This window comes from Protomyctophum bolini (assembly GCF_963924005.1).
Source record: "Protomyctophum bolini genome assembly, chromosome: 9".
Classification (NCBI taxonomy): Eukaryota; Metazoa; Chordata; class Actinopteri; order Myctophiformes; family Myctophidae; genus Protomyctophum; species Protomyctophum bolini.
The window spans coordinates 18551778-18568399 of record NC_137870.1 but is presented as its reverse complement, the minus strand read 5'-3'; the positions used below and the strand labels follow the sequence as shown (position 1 = coordinate 18568399).

Here is a 16622-nt window from a genome sequence, read left to right as displayed (position 1 = left end):
CGTATGTGACCTGCTTTTGTTCCTCACTGAGAAAGGCTTTTTTATTTTCTATTTAACCTTTGTAGAACTTACTGTATTAAAATAAATGTGTGGGAAGCTGTCGTACCACGCTCTAGCACTTTTGAACTGTAGGAGGTAGTTATAGACAACATGCACTAAGGTAGTGGTTCTCAAAGTGGGGTACAGGGACACCCCAGGGGTCATTTGGTGGTGCGAGGGGATCCCCAGCTAATTTATAGCTGGTTACAGTTTGTTACGGGTCCATTTGGTCACGTCCACCCAGTTATGGGGGTCTGTGGCATACACATACCAAACTAGGGGGTCCTTGAGATTTTAAACTTTGAGAACCACTGCACTAAGGTCCATCTGGGTAGAGAGAAAATACATAAAGTTAAATAGATTAGAAGACTTTGTAATGTTTTCTTTGTGAGGGATCCATCAACATTATGAGTCGGCGTAATGATGGTGTATTAGCATTATTAGGAGATTAAGTGCTGTAACACAAGTATAAATATATCAATCTATTATTACGTGCCAATGTAATGTGTGCCAAAACATTAACAAACTGTTTTTATGTCGTTTTGATTTCTGAATCACTGCAAGTCAAGACAGTTATAATAAAGATATTTCAGGTTTTAAAGATACGTTTAACGTTTAATCTGTCATTTAAAATATACGTTTTTTTCAGCGATTTTCTTAGTTTTAAGGGTAACTATTGTATAATTGCAATATTACACTCGGGGTGGGGGTGATTTAACGTTTAACGTTAAACCACCCCCTCTCGTGTAATATTGCTTAAATCATTGGCTTAGGAATGCGGCAAAAACTAAAACAATCAGATTTTTGGGGTGAACTACTCCTTTAAGCCTTTTAAGCTATTTACCCACAATACGGATGCTGGTGGTTAAGTCTTCATAAAAATAAACGCAGGGCGCCAGGTCGATAAATCAGTTTATTTACAGACAGCTTTATGCAGCTATACAGTCAATGATTGTTAAGGAATCGTGCCTCCCACATGCCAAAACAATAGGCAACAAATCTTCATAATTAGGTGAAGGATTCCGTAGAGTCCAAACTGTGCAGGGAGTATCAATGCTCAAGGCCGTTAGAACATTCTCATCGCGGATTGACATCTAAAACAGCAGTTTGAGTTTGGCAACGACGCCACATAGCTGTGTTCAGCCCTTTTACCTTTTCCGCCCTCCCAAATTCTTCATTTGGAGAAATCGCTCTTTGTGCAATAATAAGTTAAGAACCACGGTCGTACATCAAGGTATATATCGTTGCTGTCGGGCAGAAACCTTTCATATATTTTCACCTTACTTGATCATACTACAAATTACTACAGTGTCACACAAAAGCATCAAAAGATCCGCAAGCTCGAGCTTGCAGATCTGCTCTTTTTGCCATTTTTAATTTTTAATTTAACAGCTTTGGACATACAGTACTGATGATACTGTATGAGGATTCCACCCCACAGAGACGACATTTTGCTCGTATTTGTCTGAAAAACATAAAAATACCACTAAAGTGAACGTATTAAGGCATTTATTAACATGGGACATATTGTGTGACACTAATACAAAATTAAATATTAAAACAGCATCTTCAACATACAACAATATAATCTCAAGTGCGTCTAGCATTATTGCTGGTACACCAGTGCACCAGTGAGTGCCGTAACGCTGCCTCATACACAACATAACATTCATCACCCTTGCACAAGACAAAGACAAGACAAAAACACTCACAACACACATAACACTTGATGTGTTCATTTATAGCAATGCACAGTGATACAGTTAAGAGGTAAATATTACTACATAGGTGAATGTTAGTGTGCTATTGTATCAAATTTCATATTTCGAATTTTTGAAGAAGAAAGTTGAAGGTGGTTAACGGTGATCAAACAGCATAAATGTTATGGCTAAGATAAATGTAGAGGGCGCTAAGTCCACTCGTTCATGTAGATCGCCTCATATAAGAACTGTATTTGAAAAATAAACATCATCCCGGCCGTTTCCCTCATATGGATATGAAGAATCAACTGACTGCGAGAAAACGCTAATGTTACTGCTGCCAAATTAGTTACATTTTAGCTAGAAACAGACTGTATGAAATATGACTGACTGTTGTAAACGATACAGAGCCACCTCACCGACAATTTCACAGAGACAGTTTGTTTATTTTTGGACCACAACTATTATATGAGACGATTTTAGAGAGGGATGAGCGAGTGACGTCAGGACTTTGGCGCTCCATTGTCAAATAATAGAAGAAAGACGCAACATTTTTGAGAATACGACGATCTACAAACTCGGAAGGCGAGGCGTGGTGACCTTGTGGATCTACAATTTTCACAAAATGTATCTGTGGGAACTGAGTCAAACTAAATGTAATGCCAACATAACTTATGATTATTTTGGGGTTGTCGCGGCCTGGAAGGGTTGAGAAGCAATTAAATAGTGGACATAAGAACAGCAGTGCGAGTGGGTGATCATAAACATGCATAAAATGATAGTTTATTACAGCAATTTCTTTAGTCGGATAAAACTATCTGCAAAAAACAGTAACAAAGAAAAACATTTCAACTTCAAATGAACACTACAGCAAAATTGTTTCGCAGTCGCTCGCATCAAGGATTATCGTTTTCCATGGATACCATGAAAGAAAGTTGCCAAGTTAAACTTTTTGTATTACTAGCGTAGCTTTTTAGAGGAAGACAACATAATTCTCAGGGATTAAACCTGTTCTCCCCTCGTAGGTTGCTTGTAGCCAGCCAGGTTCAATAGAAGGGTAGACTTTGCACGCGTGCGCGCACACACACACACACACACACACACACACACACACACACACACACACACACACACACACACACACACACACACAGTCAAAACAGAATTTGTATTTTGCCTACACGTGAAGAAATGGTTGACTGTAATTTGGCACTCATATTGGGTCAAATACCTGTAGATCATTTACTAGCAAAAACAATAGAATAAATGGGGTGGAATAACTAACAGTCATCAGGGGTTTGCTAGAATATCCTACAAAAGTACAGTATAAATACTACAGTACAGTATAAATACTACAGATACGAAAGTATATATATATATATATATATATATATATATATATATATATATATATATATATATATATATAAATCTGCACTATAACATCTTGTTACTAACAACAGCATATATATATATATGCTGTTGTTAGTAACAAGATGTTATAGTGCAGATTGGGGTCCCAGAGATAAATACTGGAACCCCAATCTCAGACTTACAGACCAGTAAAGTTAACATTTCTGGAACTCCAATGGTCCCTAACCCAACGTTGAGAACCAGTGATTTAAGCGATGCACTAGTAGTCTCTGACTCACACATCCAACAAGAGCCGGGTCCAATTGGCAAAGAAATCACATTAAAATCATCAACCGCAAACAAGCTTCGATAAGATGCCAATTAAACAAAACTCATTAAGGAGAATTAAATTTGAGAGAGGCCAACAGCCACGTCGCTCCCTGACATGACAGTGCTGACATTTTTACCATTGAGCTAATAGAGCCTGCCTGCTTGCCCAGGAGATACATTGAATCTTGACCATCAGGTCAGATCCTGCATGTTGTCTCACAGGTGAGACATGACCTTTGACACAATCTAGAAGAGCAGAGACACAAAAAACCACCCTAATTGTATACGTTTATTGTATTAACTAACACTCAGACAGATTGGACAACATTTATCGTTTCTTCTAGTTCAGTGACTCCCAAACCTTTCAGGTCGAGACCCAAACTAGTGTAAATAGCAGGTCTACAAGCGCACAACGTGTCGCTTCGCGCCGAATTGTGGAGCTTGTAGATCGGCTTAATTATTATTAAAAATAAATATGAATGGAATTTCTTAGATTTGTTTGTTTGTTTTAAACTTTATACTGTATATGTATATGTGTGTACTGTGTGTGTGTATATATATATATATATATATATATATATATATATATATATATATATATATATATATATACACACATCATTTATTTATTGATTTTTTGTATGTAAGAAAAATAAATGGGATTGTTTTTTTTGTGAGCCAGTGTTCTAGGTAATAACAAAAAAGGAATGAGGGCCACAGTCAAAAGTCAAAAGGTTTGACTTTGCACCCGAGTGTGGCGATTCAGGAGAAATGTTTCTGCCTGCACTCTAAACGTTTCGGGAGTGTTTGTTGACGTTTGCAGGGCTTGACTGCTGGCTGCTTATCCCATTAAAACCGGGAAAGCATCTGGGATACTTTTTAGCGTTGGCTATTCACAAGAAAATATCAGATGTACAAGCTCACGCTGCAAGCTTGTACATCTGATATTATTTGCAAAAAATCTTGAAAGTGTGAGAACTACCGATTTTAGAAGGCATTTGTAGGCCTCATGTCTAATCACAATAATAATATTCTATTTGTAACGTACTTTATATTTGAACCAAAGTGCTACATAGCAAGAGAAGAAAATAGTAATACAAACAGTGAAATGAATACAATTCTAAGAAAAAGTTTTTAAAAAAACAAGTCAATGGGCTGTGGCCTTCTCTGTCCATCTGAGAGCACCACAGTCCTTTGACGAAAAAAAAAAAGGAAACTTTTATAACAAGGTATCTGCCTAGAATCTAGCCGAATGTACGTATTGATACCTTATGTGTTTTTTGTGTATGTGGGGAGCAGCTGAACAGAAGGCCCATGCAGATCTGAATGGGTTAAGCCAGGGAACAGTCAGTGCTTCCCATCACCATCACTAAGGTTACGCTGACCCGCTTGGCACATGGCAGCTACGCTCATGGAAACCGTACAAGGTCATACGATTTCCCCCGAGAGACATGCTATCAAGCCATCAGGCCCCGCGGCATTGTGTTTGCCAAGGATGTGACTTATTTATGCAGTGTTTGACAACGTGCTACAGTAAGCTGCAATAAATCAGGCAGCATCTGTTTCCCGTTTCATCGACGACGACAGACAGTGGAGCTTTTAGTTTGCATTCCCTTTTGACTTTGTGTTTATCGACAGTTAGTTTTATTTTTTCATAATTTTATGGTGGGTTTAATTATTAGTTTGGTTTAGTTTTTATATTTTGAAAGTGCTTAGGTTTAGATTATGGTAGTTTTCATTAGATTTAGTGTTTTTTATTGTAATAAAGGGGTAAGATCCCACATTTGCCATTGATTTGACCAAACTGAATGGTAGAATATATTGTGCAAAAGGACAGTAGGCTACTGCATTGGTTCTCAAGGTGGGTTCCGGGGTCTCCAGCTAAATGTGTAATACATCATACTCATTTTAACCACTTTATCCATTTATACGTTGGCTATTCAAAACTATACAAGCTCACAGCATGTCACTTCAGACCACGCTGCGAGCTTGTAGATCTGCTATTTGAAAGTGTCCTAGAACCACTGGGCATACTGTAGACTCACCATTTGAGAAGTGCGCCCCCTGTGGAAAGCTGAGCTCGTGGCTGTGGTCGGGTTTGCAGGAGTACATGGCCTTGGCATCCCTTATGAACACAAGAACACACAAGAGATTTTTTTGTAATGGCTTTGATCGAAGACTTGAACGTGGAACACTCTGACGTCCATTAGGTCGGCTCAAGCCGTGCATGCATCTTAAGATGGTCTACCTTCCCACTCCAGGGGCCTGCGATGACGAGGGACTTTCGAACAGTAATGCTCGCGCAGCGACCCTGAAATAAAAAAAATAAAACATGGTGAATTTCACTTGACCTTATAAAGACAGACAGACATCAACATCTGCCCCCCCCCCCCCCCCCCCCCCCCCCCCGGGATCTGATTTCCACACTTTCCCACGACACATTTCAGGGGAAAGCACGTCGGGTCTGGTCTATGGTCATCAGTACGTCGACCTTAAACATATTTTAGGAAGTCTAGATCATTGGTTATCAAAGTGGGGTCTGGGGTGGGGGTTACAGGGGATCCCCAGCAAAAGTAGTTAAAATAGCATCGCACATATAGCATAATTTGATATTCAAAAATGGCAGATCGACAATGGCAGAACATGCATGCAGTTCACAGCACTATCTTTGTAGAATGTCAAAATCTCACCCGTGTGAAATGACTATGAGGGGCGCTTTTATAATCATACATCATCTCATTCTGGCCAATCACAATTTGCGTCCTCACTTTTCCGTCTTCACTTTTGTCTTGCCCATCATGTGGCCCACTGTATATGGGCCACATGACATGATGACGTCGTCATTTAGTGCCATAAACAAACAGTAAAGTCCATAGACTTGGCTGGCAAACGATTTACGTCATAAGGGCTCTAAACAAACATAAAAAAATCCGATAGACTTGGCAGCCATATGACACGATCTCCGAAAGCCATGCATTGGGCCCCTCAAAGGACAGTGACAGCATTGGTTTCTACAGACTGTAAATTAAGCCTATTTTACAGCGAAAGCCCCCATCTTTCTATATCTGGTCCAGAAATGCTCATCGTTCTGTCACTGGTCCAGAAATGCCCATCGTTCTGTCACTGGTCCAGAAATGCCCATCGTTCTACATCTGGTCCAGAAATGCAACCGGAAATGCATTCACTCGGTAGAACCAGTAGAAAGCCTATTAATTTAAAATGAATGTGACCATAATATACAATATATGAAACAGTCTGAAAGGAATCCTCCACACACAAAATAAGTAGCACATTATGGCGAATTGTGTTAATCACTCTAAACTATATGTTCCTGCTGTTCTACATACAGCCAACCAAGGAATTGCCAACCAAGGATTACCTGGAAGATGCTTCTGAACAACAATTTACAATTGACCCACAGAGCACCGACATGTGACATCACTGCAGCTAGGGGGCGCTATGCCCTGGGTCACGGAGTAATTGTTGCTATTGAGATGCCCCATAGAAAAATCTTAGATCATGTCATAACTGAATTACAAAAAAGAAAATCCTATATGGATGGACATGAAGTATTAGCAGACAGTGAAAGAGTACTAATCTTTTTTTTTTTTTTTAACATGACGTTATAAAAATGTAACTCAATATCATAATGACATAACAGACAGAATCGCCATTGTGGTTTGTTCTTATGCGAGGGGATTTTCAATGGATAAAATACTTCTGTGTCCCTGGCCTGGGCTAGCGGGCATTTTGTCAGGACTTTGCTGTGCTCTATTCTAATACACTTTAATCTTGTGAAAATGACTGAAGACCGTTGTGGCGACGAGCATAATCCATGCTCCTGGCATCATACAATCAATGACGGATCGTGACAAATTGAATCACTTTCATTCAACCACCATTTTTAACTGAAGACCCAAAAGAGAAATAGATCACTAGTTTGTTAGTTAGTTAACTAGTGAAAGTAACAGATCTATAACCTCATAACGTGGCGCGATAAGAACAGATCTATAACCTCATAACGTGGCGCGATAAGAGCTTGTAAACGTACTGTATGTAAAACATTTACATATGGAAATCATCAGATTTGGGGTTTTTTTTTAATTTTTTAAATACTTTCGAAAAATGTTTTTATTTGGTGAAAAGTTGTGATTTAGCTTTGTCTTAAAATCTTTTGAAATATTATATACATTTTTTTCTCTTCTTCATGTTGGAAACTAATAAAAAGAGGATATTTTCTTGCAACACATAAAAATCGGTCCACGACCCAATCATGGGTCCAGAGCCACTGTATGGGAAACATTAGGATCCAGGCTGTGATTCACACACGCCTTGTTGGTTAGGAGGAGAGAGGAGGAGCGTGCCACTCCGGCCTGATGCATCAATGTGGGCAGACCTGGCTTCACTAACTAGCTACTAGGCCACATGAGGAACTTTAATAGCCAATCTAAAAGCTCACAACGTGTCGCAGGCTTGCATAAGACGAATTGGACATTTTAACAACACAAGTCTGGAACAGATAGGTCCCTGCCTGGCACAAAATATTTTTAGATGGAAGTCCGTGGACAAATACATATTAATTTGGGGGTCCTTGAAATGAAAGCAACTCCACCGAACACCACAAACCAAAAGTCACTTATAATAAACAGACAAGATTGACGGCGGTGAAAAGAAAGCTATTGTCTGTCTGTCTGTCCCCCACACACACACCCTGATAAGCACTAAATCACACATTTTCCGGAGCAACTTTCAACTTTCAAGAAGCGGTTCAAAGACCAAATTAAGACCACACTGAAGAGAGGCCAGATCAAACTCGCTTCCTGTCGCAACCTCTGGCGTTCTCGCTCCGCACAGGGAGTGCAGTATATGGAAAGCCAGCGAGCACAACACCGTGCAGCAAAGCGTGCAAAGAGGCATGCCCGCAAAGCCAACCCTGTTCCCCCCAGTATACTGTATGTATATTGTACAGTATATGCCCGGTCTGCAACCTTGACTGTGGAGCCAGGACTATACAGCCACCAGAAGACTCACAAATAGGAGAAGATGGTCATCATCGGACACGATGGACAACCACAAGCAAGTGTGTGTGTGTGTGTGTGTGTGTGTGTGTGTGTGTGTGTGTGTGTGTGTGTGTGTGCAAAAGTGATCCTAATAGCGGCGAGGAGGAATCAAGGCTTTTCCAACCACCACTTCTAGTCTCTTCTGATGAAAAAGTTATTTACCGGGTTTGACCTACTGATCTACTGTATACAGTACTTTGACTTGAATACTGGGGCTGAATACATTCACTGCACTTGACCTTGAGCACCCTACTCAACTATACACTCATTGTGGTGGTACATGTATAATAGCAGTAGCACCAGGGTGCTATACAGAGCTATAAAGAGACTGCACTCACGGGGAGAGTACGTATAATCGCACCATCACCAGGCTGGTGTGTGTGGCTGCTATACAAGGTAACGACCAGAGCCGGTCGGGGGTCATGTGATTGGCTTCTCCCGCGCACGCCAAGTCAAACAATCTGTTTGTCCAGAGAGAATGGGCGCCATGGGGCCGTGGCTGGGTCACATCAACCCTGCAGCAGGGAGAGCGTAATTAAATCCTGCTCTCCCACCGACAGGGAAAGAAAAGGGCATAAATCTTCAGTGCACATACTCAAGTCTGATCTCTCACACACATATGGTACACCTCTCTCTCTCTCCTTTCTCTTCCCAGTAGACAGACAAATTACTCGGAGTGGAGAGGATGGAAAGAAACAGACAATAAGATGTGTGTGTGAGAGAGAGAGAGAGAGAGAGAGAGAGATAGTTAGAAATGAGTGGGGAGTAACGGCCGCAAAGAAGATGGTTGCTTCGCACTGGAAACCTCCTCATACATTGTAATTTCGCCAAAGTGGCTTTGACCTTTCTAGATATAATTTATTTAGAAATGTCTACAGCAAGATTGCATGGTGCAAAAGAGGAAAACATTGAGATTTGGTCTGGTATTGCAGATTTGGTTAAGGGCATGATTTAGTTAGTAATTATTATTATCATTATTTATTTTTTGTTCCCATTGCACAGTAGTAAGAGTACTGACATTTTGTGGCATCTTTGGTCTCAGGGGGAGGGGTGGGTGGGATTGTTTGTTTCTTGCTTTTGCTGTTATGTGTTGTGTTTATGTGTTTTCTTTAGTCATTCATGATGTTAACGTGTCTTATTGTGAGTCTTTAATAAAAAACATTTGTTTTGGGGGGAGAGAAAGGCAGCGGCTGAAAGATGGACAGAAATGGAAGAAGAGTAAAAAGTAACCCACTCCCAGCATGCATTTCTGTCGGGCAGAAACCACATACATGTATGAGGTTTCCAAACGACACAGACAATATTCTAGTGAGCTTGCAGATTGGCTATGTACTGTAGAATAAAGCGGTTCCACGTACAATTCCTTTCACTAACTATAGAGGCTATGTGTGTGACATCACATCATCATACCAGGAAGTTATGCCAAACTACTGCATTATATTTCATGTATTTCCCCTAATATAACCAATAAACAAGTCATCAACCAGTATGATATGTACTTGCCTTGTAGCCCTACTATGTGGGAACAGGGGCCGTGGCAGGTTAAATTGTACGCATGCACAGAAAACTGTATGTAGTAGTTGCTGTGGCGATTCATACCTCAGTCAGGGTCTACTTGAACAATCTTGGAAGCATCCGCGGTCCACCCCTCTGACCACTTCACAAGGCAGCCTTTAGCCACTTAAACCCCCCGATCTGCTAGTTCTGGCTTAGATCAATGGAACTAACATCCTACTATCCTACTACAGATTCTGAACACATATCCTTCATATGTCTGAACACATATCTCCTCCGTGGGTTGAGCAATTGAGCTGAACTCAAGGACCCCTGAGGGGGTCTCCAGACCCCACTTTGAGAACAACCGACATGGGGTACAGTACACACAGAAAAGCCACTGCCTTGAACCAAACAGTGCCTATATGACTGGGCCTGGAAAAATCTGTCTCAGCCCTGTCTGTTCGAAAATTATTATAATGACCGGTGGATGATGTCAATGTGACAATTCTTCCAACCCTCTCCTATTGTCTAGTTCAAAGCAATCGCTTGAATCGCTTCAATATAGGGAGTGAAGAAGGTGAAGTAGAAAGTAGACAAAATTGCAGAGAAGGCCATGGAAATTAAATTGGGTTACAAATTGTCCATTATAAGCCTTCACCCTCATCTTAATACAATACCCTGCTAACTACTCTCCCTCTTTAAAAACACTGCATGTGTTCTCCACCGTGTCTCCTGGACTATACATTTAGTATTTATGGTAATATTAGTGACTAGTAATTTGTTATGTCCGTGGCCCAAATTTAGTTTGAGGAAAATGTCCATCACTCACAACCCGGCATGTTGAGGACCCCTACACAGTACACACGACGACACCACAAAGAGAACGACACCAGTACAGTACCTGTACACATGGATTCAATCAAAATAAAATGTCACGACTATAACAGTTTGTATGACCAAGTACGATAATGTGTGATTTGCGAAACCGTATGAAAGGAGAATATAGTTTCAGTAATATTGATTCTCCCACAGCGACTGAGAACTTTAGTCCATGGCTACAGTTATAATGGACTCTGTGCTGTGTGTGTAGTGGGCCCTAGCCCACAGGTTGGGTTAATGGCTGCACTAGTGGTGTCAGTAACAGTTATCATTGCGGAGGTTCATTACACTGAGCCGGGTCTTTGGTAGCCGTTGCTACAGGAGCCGTCCACCTTGCGGCGGGTCACTTGCTTGGGCGGTAGTTCCGGGCGACCTGGAGACTTGCTGACAACGCTCTCCTTAGGTTCTGGCGTCGACAGGCTCTGGAGCGATCCACAGTAGCTCCGACGACCTTGAGGGAGTTGTAATGAAAACAATATTAACCCTAGAACACTAAACATACATTTTGTCACACCATCACTATACACGGGTATATTTGAAGTTACCAATGTAAAATATTCCATAAAAAATATTTCTTATCAAAATATATTGAAGTCTCTTCTTTAATATTTCAGCATGACTTTTCACAAAAAAACAAAACATTGTTATCATAAAATACCCCTCAAAAACAAATAATGGAGTTGGGAACTCGCTGTTTTTTCCACCGCTTTTCTGAAGAAAGTACCAATCTGCAAGGGCCTAATCCGATAAACACAGCTCTTTAACTTCTGCAAAATCCAGACTCTTGAGAGACACTCCGGATTTGACGGTGTATAATACACTGACTCATCGTCTGACGGGTGGATTATATTTTTCGGTGCCAATGACTAAACTGTAATCCTGGGTGCTACTCTCCCTCTGCCAACCTAGGGACAGCCCCGAACTGAGCTCATGCTTCCTTCAATGCATGAGGAGTTAAGGAGCGTCTTATCACCTGACAGGGGGGAGTTTCCCCAGCAGGACCTAGAGCGTGGAATGAACACGTTATTCCAACCAGTTAATTTCCTCTCCATCAGGCTGGCCAGGGGGAGGCAGTATAGAGACCAGGATTAATAGAGACCATGATTTGTCTCTGCTACTTCTGATGCTTTGGTGTGATGCTGTAGTAGTATGCTCAAGTAGGGCGTTCATTTATGAAAACACAATAAGGGTATGGAGGTAAGAGGTATCTGCCCAACATAAACGTTATATTGTACTGGGTTATTCTCAGCGTGTATTCAGTTAAGCCATGTCATTATTCTAATGTCTCACCCTAATTTGATCCTTAATGATTTCAGTAACATTTTCTGGGGTTCCATGTAAATTGGAAATGACAAATGCATTTATTTAAAACAAATATTTATGCCACTTTATGTGCAGTAGCTGTGATGCTGTAGTAGAAGTAGTTTATTTGACTTCATTCAGTTTGCATATTGTTTTCATTAATGTTCTCTGGACATTAATGAAAACTCTCACATCCACTCTTAGTACTCACATCCACTCTTAGTACTCACATCCACCCTTAGTACTCTCATCCACTCTTAGTACTCTCGTCCACTCTTAGTACTCACATCCACTCTTAGTACTCTCACATCCACTCTTATTACTCTCACATCCACTCTTAGTACTCACATCCACTCTTAGTACTCTCATCCACTCTTACTCACATCCACTCTTAGTACTCTCATCCACTCTTAGTACTCTCACATCCACTCTTAGTACTCTCACATCCACTCTTACTCGCATCCACTCTTAGTACTCTCATCCACTCTTAGTACTCTCATCCACTCTTAGTACTCTCATCCACTCTTAGTACTCTCATCCACTCTTAGTACTCTCACATCCACTCTTAGTACTCTCATCCACTCTTAGTACTCTCATCAACTGTTACTCACATCCACTCTTAGTACTCTCATCCACTCTTAGTACTCTCATCCACTCTTAGTACTCTCATCCACTCTTAGTACTCACATCCACTCTTAGTACTCTCACATCCACTCTTAGTACTCGCATCCACTCTTAGTACTCTCATCCACTCTTAGTACTCTCACATCCACTCTTAGTACTCTCACATCCACTCTTAGTTCACATCCACTCTTGGTACACTCACATCCACTCTTAGTACTCACATCCACTCTTAGTACTCACATCCACTCTTAGTACTCTCATCCACTCTTACCCACATCCACTCTTAGTACTCTCATCCACTCTTAGTACTCTCATCCACTCTTAGTACTCTCACATCCACTCTTAGTACTCGCATCCACTCTTAGTACTCTCATCCACTCTTAGTACTCTCATCCACTCTTAGTACTCTCATCCACTCTTAGTACTCTCACATCCACTCTTAGTACTCGCATCCACTCTTAGTACTCTCATCCACTCTTAGTACTCTCGTCCACTCTTAGTACTCTCATCCACTCTTAGTACTCGCATCCACTCTTAGTACTCTCATCCACTCTTAGTACTCTCGTCCACTCTTAGTACTCTCATCCACTCTTAGTACTCTCATCCACTCTTAGTACTCACATCCACCCTTAGTACTCTCATCCACTCTTAGTACTCTCGTCCACTCTTAGTACTCACATCCACTCCCACATCCACCCTTAGTACTCTCATCCACTCTTAGTACTCACATCCACTCTTAGTACTCACATCCACTCTTAGTACTCTCATCCACTCTTAGTACTCTCATCCACTCTTAGTACTCTCATCCACTCTTACTCACATCCACCCTTAGTACTCTCATCCACTCTTAGTACTCTCATCCACTCTTAGTACTCTCTCATCTACTCTTAGTACTCTCATCCACTCTTAGTACTCTCTCATCTACTCTTAGTACTCTCATCCTCATCCTGTTGCTTTATTTTATTGTTTGTTATTATATTTATGTATACAATATATACTGTCCGTTTTGAGATGTGTGTGCAGTTCAGATTGTTGATGTTGAATCCAAAATGTGGAATATGCACCATAAAAAGGCTGATGAGAGACTGAATAATTGCAGGATATAAAACAAAAATACAGTTTGGCTGATTGGAGACTTCTTATTTCAATGAATTGGATTCAGTTGTAAAAGGAGCTGGCTAAACCGATTGTGTTCTTTTTGCAGGGCCCGGTTGAAAAGTAATATAAAGTAATATGTAACAGTATTACTCTTGATTACAAGTAATAAGTAGTGTAATACAAGTAAGACGCGCAAACGCGGGAAGCGAACGCAGCTGAGACCCTGCAGATCATGTCTGTCTGTCTGTCTGTCTGTGTGTCTGTCCCGCTGTTACTGTATTATGTGGACCTGGCCCCTTTTGTGCCCCATACATGGAGCTGAGTGATTTGTTTGTGATTGATGCAACACACTCCATATTTGGACGTATAGCGGGACAGACACACACACACACACACACACACACACACACACACACACACACACACACACACACACACACACACACACACACACACACACACACACACACACACACACACACACACACACACACACACACACACACACACAGACACAGACAGACATGATCTGCTAGGTCTCATAGTAAGTGCTCACTGCATTCGCAATTATTACTTTTTCTAAGGAGTAACAAGTAAAGTAAAGACACTCTCCTAAGTAATATTGCCCAACACTGTATGAGAGACTAAAATATTCTTACTTAAATGCTTTTCTTTTTATTACAGTAAGGGAAACACACCCGCCCCATAAGAAATACATACTGAATGTTTTACTGATTTTGTAAGGTTTTAAACTAGGGCTGAAGCTATTGATTATTTTCTTAGTGATTATTTTATTGATTGCTTTTTTGATTAATCGAGAAGCATGTTTTTATTAATACTAGTCCTTACCCGTTCTGAATATATGAACAGCATATGATGTTCAGTGTGGGTATGCAATGTAATAGATCACATTACTGATAGGGGGGGAATTGTTTACAGATGGTGCTGGGAAGTTGGGTTGGGCACAAAAGTAGCCTAATTAAACGTTTCTTTTGCAAGTAAATGCTGTAGTACAATCATAAGTACACCATTGATGTGTGATGTAAATTTGGTGGTGATATTCTGCCTATAATATCTGTTGAAGTTGGATCATAACATATGAATACTTGTGATGGTGATGTTCAGTGTGTCACGCAGTCACGCTGGTTGAGAGCAGGGCTGTAACCTGTCGTATAGTCAGTGTCCAGGCTTTCAGCGTGCATGTAGCCTATATTGGCTTGAGGAGGGAGTGGACAGTGTGGTGTCGAAACAGCGCATGTGTTCATGCCCCCGTCCAACTGTCAGAGCTGGCTTTCAGGTGCCTGTGCCACGCAACCCCCACGTTGGCCGCGATGCTTCCCCAAAGAAGAAGTTATGTCGACTGACGCAAGAGTAGCTGTAGGCTACTATGGGTCCGAGTTGTTTTCCCTGTGTGGGTCTGTTGCGCGTGTGTCCCAGTATTAATCTGTGTCCGTGTAGATAGATCGTTTGTTTTTTTGTACTTGACACACAGTGTCACACAAAAGCATCAAAAGTAGAAAATTGACAATCGCTTTGTGCCACATTTATACCAAGCTCACGATCTACAAGCTCACTTTGTGAACTTGCCTTTCACAGCATGCCCAAATTATTGGGCATATCATTATGATTAGTTTGAGGAACCGTTGTATCTCTGTTTGAAACGGGGGCCTACCTTCAGAGACATGCAGTGATCTCAGAGATGGGGCTGCAGAGCGGTTTAGCTGTGCGGGCCTGAAGTCTGAGTGGCAGTGAGGGGCTTTCTTGGGCGGTGGTTGGGGGGACGTCCCGATCGCAGCGCCAGTGACCCACGACAGGCTGAGGCCATCCTCCGACTCTCCGTCCGTGCGGCCCGCCGCGTCCTCCCGAGAACTGCAGGACTCGGGGCTGCTGACACACACAGCGGCGCCCCTGGGTGCCACCGCAGGGGGCCTGCTGCTGTCCCAGACATGGGCTGCGGCGGAGGAGAACAACGTCTTGGACGAGCTGTTCTGTTCGGAGGAGTGGGAGGACAGGGACTCCATGCTGCCCATGGGGGTGCTGCCTGGACTGCTGCTCAACCCGTCACCTGTGCAGGGGTCAGGTGGGTTCATACGTAACACCTCATTAAAACCTGCTTACAGTGTCTAGCAGAAAACTACAGACCATTAAAACCTGCTTACAGTATAGCAGAAAACTACAGACCATTAAAACCAGCTTACAGTATAGCAGAAAACTACAGACCATTAAAACCTGCTTACAGTGTCTAGCAGAAAACTACAGACCATTAAAACCTGCTTACAGTGTCTAGCAGAAAACTAGACCATTAAAACCTGCTTACACAGTGTCTGTGCAAACATGTTTAGTGTCTAGTAGAAAACTAGCCTGGGTTCCAGCCTGAATCCCTGAGTTTTGTGAATCTGTTTTGTCACTTTGCTACTCAGTCTGACTCGTATTTCATAACGTCACCTGTTACATATATCCACGTTGTTGCTGATACGTCATCAGCCAGTGCCACTCTGTCCATGCTTTTCTCACTCGAGGCTCGAGAGTAAAACCTACAGTAAAAAGTCAACACTAATTTGATTCAGTATTCGCTACAGTATGTCAGATTCAGTAGTACCCACTGACGGCTGTGTGGGGTGAGTTTAGTGAATGATGTGGGTTTTTTTCAAACCCACGCCACAGACCAATCAGAAGCCATGGGTCGATTTCACCCGTTTATATGTCCCGCCTACCTTGGAGATAGGACCCTTTCCAGACT

At 41.7% G+C, this 16622-nt stretch overlaps 1 protein-coding gene across 3 annotated transcripts in view; it reads right to left on the bottom strand.

The window, feature by feature from the left end:
• Positions 1–934: 934 nt before the first annotated feature.
• arhgap42b (Rho GTPase activating protein 42b) overlaps positions 935–16622 on the bottom strand; it is a 117816-nt gene continuing 102128 nt past the window's right edge. For 2 of the 3 annotated variants that reach the window (XM_080772342.1, XM_080772344.1), the window contains 5 exons: positions 15555–15959; positions 11147–11309; positions 5671–5733; positions 5468–5547; positions 935–2801 (listed from right to left, as the gene is read on the bottom strand). In XM_080772342.1, coding sequence (XP_080628468.1) covers positions 2713–2801; positions 5468–5547; positions 5671–5733; positions 11147–11309; positions 15555–15959 — 800 coding nt within the window. In that variant the 3' untranslated portion in view covers positions 935–2712. The remainder of the gene's footprint in view (positions 2802–5467; positions 5548–5670; positions 5734–11146; positions 11310–15554; positions 15960–16622) is intronic. The other variant, XM_080772343.1, reaches the window with a different exon arrangement.